We start from the raw sequence: 5,133 nt of genomic DNA, 5'->3' as shown, positions 1-5,133 counted from the left end.
ACCACAAACAACAATAACGTACTTTAGAATTTCCAGTTAGTCTTGCTGAAGATGGGTCCGAACAAGTGACGGGTAATGTCACTCACAAAACGGATAGGGGGGACAAGGTGGGGGCACTCCCATCTGCTTCCCTCTCTTCTCTATTTGGGTCATTTGTGAGAGAAAATGGTATCTATCACTTCAAAGTGACGGATACGTGTCGTCTTCAATGAGATTTTGTGTAGAATTTCATATGACATTTTACAAAAAAAAAAAAAAAAAAAAAAAGTTTCACATGACATTACTGTCATCCTCCGTACAACATTTGTTTGTGTAAATACAGAAGTCTGAAAATTATTTACCTGAATTAACATAAATCAAAGAATGTTTCAAGATAACCATACAAGTATATGAAAAGACACCCTCCATTTTATTTCTAGAACTGTCAGTAATTTACAGTACGGCAATCTGAAGCAAATTTTTAAAAATGAATTCCAGTACAGATCTACAGCTAAATAACTCCATTAATGTCTTATTTTTGATTAATGATGAAGAACATGTTAATTACAATCTAAACTTAGATAGTTAGATATGATTGTTTCTTAAATTATAGTTTTTGCATGAACAGTTTATTAGTTTTAAAAATTTTAATTTTGCTCAAAACCCATTTAATATTTGCACCTTAATTGAATAAGGAACCCAAAAAAAAAAAAATCAAAATTAGTTGAGTTTTACCCAATTTGAGATTAGGGTTTTGAGAATTGGGAATTTATTAGTGATAAGGGAATATACCCAATTTGAGATTAGGGTTCATAAATTTGTGGGTTTTTAATTGAATTGAAGTACATTCATCCCCCTTTATTCATCAAAGAACTTTCCTTTCTCCGCCATTTTCTCTCACTAATATAGTTCAATGCAAAGCACTTGAAGGTGGTAAACTGTGAGGTGTTTGTATTTTAATGGTTAAGAAATTTTGGGGAAAAATTAATATATTTGACTTTAATAAAATCCCTCAATCATAGGAGGGTCGGTGCTGTTTTTTATGGATTTCTGCAAATCCGAGGTAAACAATTACCCCCTTTGAACTTGTTTCTTGTTGGTTCATCTTTTAATGTCTTAATTAGTGCATTACACTTCAATTAGTGTTCATACATATCCGTAATTATTGTGTAAGACTGTCCTACGGTATAAAACGATCTTTTTTTATACTGTACATATTAATACTCCCCTGATACTGTAGTAATGTGTTTATTTATATATATGTTCCAATTTGTTTATCAAGTTTTCGTCATTGGGATCTTACGCATAAAAAGAAGCTTTAGAAGAGCTAAACATCCTCTTAAACACTGATTAGTAGTTTAATTTAAGTGTTCAATTTTTTTTGTAGACTCTGGGAAATATACCGCGGGAGAGTTGCCTGGTTTTCTCCTGGATTTTAGTAGAGAAATCTGGCTTAAATGTTGGGATTTTGTAGGCAAGTTGCTATATTTGGGGGGTTGTATTTGAATTTCAGTGACATATAAGTAGAGCAAGAGTTCAAATTTGATTTTGAGGTGGGATATAAGAAAATAATGGAAATGCAAGACGTAGTTGAACGTGCTGATGTGGAAGATGTGTTCTTTGATTCTCTAGATCTCTTTTCAGCTGAAGATAATCCTAATGTTCATAATAAAGCATTGAGGTATGAATTTTGGAGGAATGAGTTGAGGAGTGTCAAGGAGCGGCGAGATAGTTTCTTGTCGGAAATGGGATTTGTTGAGTCTAGTCCATTGTCGAGTATTGATGATTCTAATTCAGTAGAGACCGGTTTAGAGCCAATGGTGGAAACCGGTGAGTCTATTTCGAGCTCTTGTTCATCATCCAGAGATCAGGCTAAATTGGTTGTAGATGAACCAATGAGGCATGATATGGGTGTTACTGAATATGAAGATGATACTTTGTTGCCTTCAACATCTAGTGGTAAATCTCACAACAAGAGAATCGGGCAATGGTGGAAAGAAATGACGAGGAAGAGGAACGGGATGAGTGGAAGGTGTAAATCTAAGGTGGAGAACGGAAAATACATGAAAGTCCATTTGAACAAAAAAAGAGTGAAAGAGCTTAGTGCCTTGTTTGAAGCACAGGAAATCAAAGCTCACAAGGGGATTATTTGGAGTATGAAATTTAGTCCAGATGGTCAGTACCTTGCAAGTGGTGGCCAAGATGGAGTTGTCCGGGTATGGCGGGTTAAATCCGTTGATTCATGCCCTGATCGATTTCCGGAGGAGGTAATCACCAAAAGGGACGGAAAAGTTGGATTCGGAAGAGTTAAGAAAGTGAAAGTGCCAGTTGTAATTCCTGATAAAATGTTTCAAATTGAAGAACATCCTTTGCATGAATTTCATGGCCATGATGGCGATGTTTTAGACCTGGCTTGGTCTCATTCAAACGTGAGTTTTTTTTTTTTCCAACTTGGTATTTATTGAATTTAATAAAGCTTCTTTCATTTGCATTTCTATCAATAGATATCTTAATTCTTAACTGTTTTTCTGACATGATGTTCAGTATCTCCTTTCATCATCCATGGATAAAACCGTCCGGTTGTGGCATATTGGATCAGATACATGTCTCAGTACCTTCCTTCACACTGATTATGGTGAGTACGGTGTTTGTGGTAGCAGTGCGTCTTGTGTGAGTCAGTCTTACCAACCCGAATACTTGTTTATTCCTCATTGGTGAGCTGGTCTCATGCATAAGACCGTCTCATCTAAGTTTTCGTGTATTCTTTCACACTAATGTTGCTAATTAAGCTGCTTTATTGGGTGATAACAGTGACATGTGTCCAATTCAATCCCGTTGATGATCATTATTTCATCAGCGGCTCCATAGATGGGAAAGTCCGTATATGGGGAGTGTCAACAAGGAGGGTCCTCGACTGGGCTGATGTCAAAGATGCCGTCTCAGCCTTGTGTTACCAGCCTGATGGACATGTATGTTTCAACTTGTAAAAAAATCCTAAATTTGTTCCCTTTTAAGTATGAAATTCTTCCAGAAATTAATCTGTCCATCCTTTTTACCTGCAGGGATTTGTTGTAGGTTCTCTGATGGGCACCTGTCAATTTTATGAGACAAAAGGTATATATTCCACCATCATAGAACTCAACTTTAATCACTTTCGCTGCCCACGACTTGTGGAATGTGTCCGATCATACGTATCTGATATTCTGCTGGATGCTGTTGTAGGTAATCTGGTGGAGCTCAGTGCACATATTCAAATTCACAGTAGCAAAAGATCATTCACCAAAAGGATTACAGGGATACAGGTTCGTATTAAATTAGAATACCTTTTGTTCTTTTCAACTTTCAATGATTTCTCATTATTCCCGGTCCATGATGTTCTAAACTCATTATATCTGGTTTCTGCAGTTTTTCACTGAGGATTCGCAGAAAGTCATGGTTATGTCAGAAGATTCTAAACTCCGGATAGTTGACAAGAGTGGTCTCGTCTGTAAATATCGAGGTAGGGATCCGACATATTGGTGTCTCCTATTATAAGGTTGAAAATGCTTTTTCATTACACTTCTCATTGGAAATGAATTTGTGGGTATAACTAACGAATAAGTATAGTTTGCATCTTATGTCATTTATTTCTAATAGGCAAGAATAGGAACCCTGAATTGACAGTTTAATTCCATGTACCTTCTTTTCCTGGCACACATCATTATAGTTTTTTCCAATCAGCCTCTTGAAAGACGGTGTTTTGTTTGTATTATATTGTGAGGCCATCTATACATCCATAAATCTACTAACTGAAAAAGTAACTACCTCGACCTGGTTAATTTTGGGATTAAGCCTCAGTTGTGATGAGTCTTATGAAGGTTTGTGAATTCCTAAAATGGAAGATACGCGAGTAATGTCCCAAATTAAGTTATCAGAATCGCTTTGGTAGTAAATAACTAAATACTGATATTGATAGGCTAATCAACTCATCTAAATTCTTTGAAATTTCTCATTTCAGGTATTCCCAAGTCAGGTGGTCAAACCTCGGCATCATTTTCAATCAATAGAAGACATATTGTTTCCATGGGAGAGGATTCATCTGTTTACATGTGGAATCATGATGAACCAAACATATCATCATCATCATCAAGGCATAAGAAATCTAATCGCTCTTGTGAACGCTTCACCTCTGAAGGCGTTTCTGTCGCAGCATCGTGGTCTGGTACTGAAACCAAAGCAGTGGGTTCAGCCGTGTGGAGTAGTGAGCATGACGCTTCTTCTACAGCCCAAGCAGCACTTGGTTCATCCTTGAGTAGTCTGTTCTCAACGAAGAGTTCTGCAATATGGCCTGAAGATAGGCTCCCCATCTTCAATGTACCACATGAGGAAAGTAAAAGTCCAGCAGCTGTTTCTTCGGCTTGGGGGCTTGTGATAGTAACAGCAAGCTGCGATGGGATGATCAAAACATTCCATAATTATGGCCTCCCTGTCAAGGTTTAGAAACGTTTGAAGGTGCAGGACGAACCAAACCCGTGTTATTTGTAAAATATGGTACGTGCGACGCACTTCGGTGTCAGAGTTACAGTTGTCTTATGGAGCCATTCCATCAGCAAATTTAGTGGGTAAAGTCATTGAGCGATGTTATTCAATCTTCCCTGGACGTACGTCACCACAAAAAAAGAAAAAACAGTTTTGGGAAAATATTTATGTTTATGATTTCTGGATATATTATATCATGTTGAAAGTAGCGTCTGTCGAGGCACACAGCTGTAATTCTGCGATGTAAAGGGTGCTTGGGTTGTTAGTGGACAGAGGACTGATATGTCCCGCAAAACAACCCATCCTCAGAAAAACTGTTAGGCAGATAGTGTAGAATGTAGATATCTTCTAGCTCGTCTTCATTTTTCTAGAAATTTGCAGAAGTGAGACGAGTTCAGTGTTTATACATGGATTTTACTGATATGTTGTGTATAAGCTAGCTGTACGTACACCTGTCACCTTGTATATGCCAATTAAGCAGTGATGTTACATGTATGAATTCTTGTGCTCGGTTTTGTGAACTTCCTCAAAAAAATTTAGTGGATTCTCAACATATAAATACTTTAGTATATTCAACACTTTAGTATATAATACTTCTCACTTGACATTGTTGAGGCCATGATGAGCTCCTATTTC

The 5,133-nt window shown here is 37.1% G+C and overlaps 1 protein-coding gene across 1 annotated transcript; it reads left to right on the top strand.

Annotated features, from left to right (window-relative positions):
* Positions 1-351: 351 nt before the first annotated feature.
* LOC141623348 (WD repeat-containing protein YMR102C) lies at positions 352-4,932 on the top strand. Its single transcript, XM_074439460.1, has 8 exons — positions 352-1,042; positions 1,367-2,408; positions 2,524-2,614; positions 2,791-2,948; positions 3,042-3,093; positions 3,202-3,281; positions 3,385-3,478; positions 3,977-4,932. Exons 2-8 carry the CDS (start codon positions 1,551-1,553, stop codon positions 4,456-4,458), a joined length of 1,815 nt encoding a protein of 604 aa, XP_074295561.1. The 5' UTR covers positions 352-1,042; positions 1,367-1,550; the 3' UTR covers positions 4,459-4,932.
* The last annotated feature ends 201 nt before the right edge of the window (positions 4,933-5,133 follow it).

This window comes from Silene latifolia, chromosome X (genome assembly GCF_048544455.1).
Source record: "Silene latifolia isolate original U9 population chromosome X, ASM4854445v1, whole genome shotgun sequence".
NCBI classification, from domain to species: domain Eukaryota; kingdom Viridiplantae; phylum Streptophyta; class Magnoliopsida; order Caryophyllales; family Caryophyllaceae; genus Silene; species Silene latifolia.
This window is presented reverse-complemented; position numbering and strand designations above follow the sequence as displayed.

What these genes read in the sequence shown, in the direction of transcription:
- LOC141623348 (XM_074439460.1), top strand. Translation starts at nt 1,551, where the DNA reads ATGGAAATGCAAGACGTAGTTGAACGTGCTGATGTGGAAGATGTGTTC. An exon ending in TCAATTTTATGAGACAAAAG is followed by an intron (nt 3,094 to 3,201) that starts GTATATATTCCA and finishes ATGCTGTTGTAG; the next exon opens with GTAATCTGGTGGAGCTCAGT. An exon ending in TCTCGTCTGTAAATATCGAG is followed by an intron (nt 3,479 to 3,976) that starts GTAGGGATCCGA and finishes TTCTCATTTCAG; the next exon opens with GTATTCCCAAGTCAGGTGGT.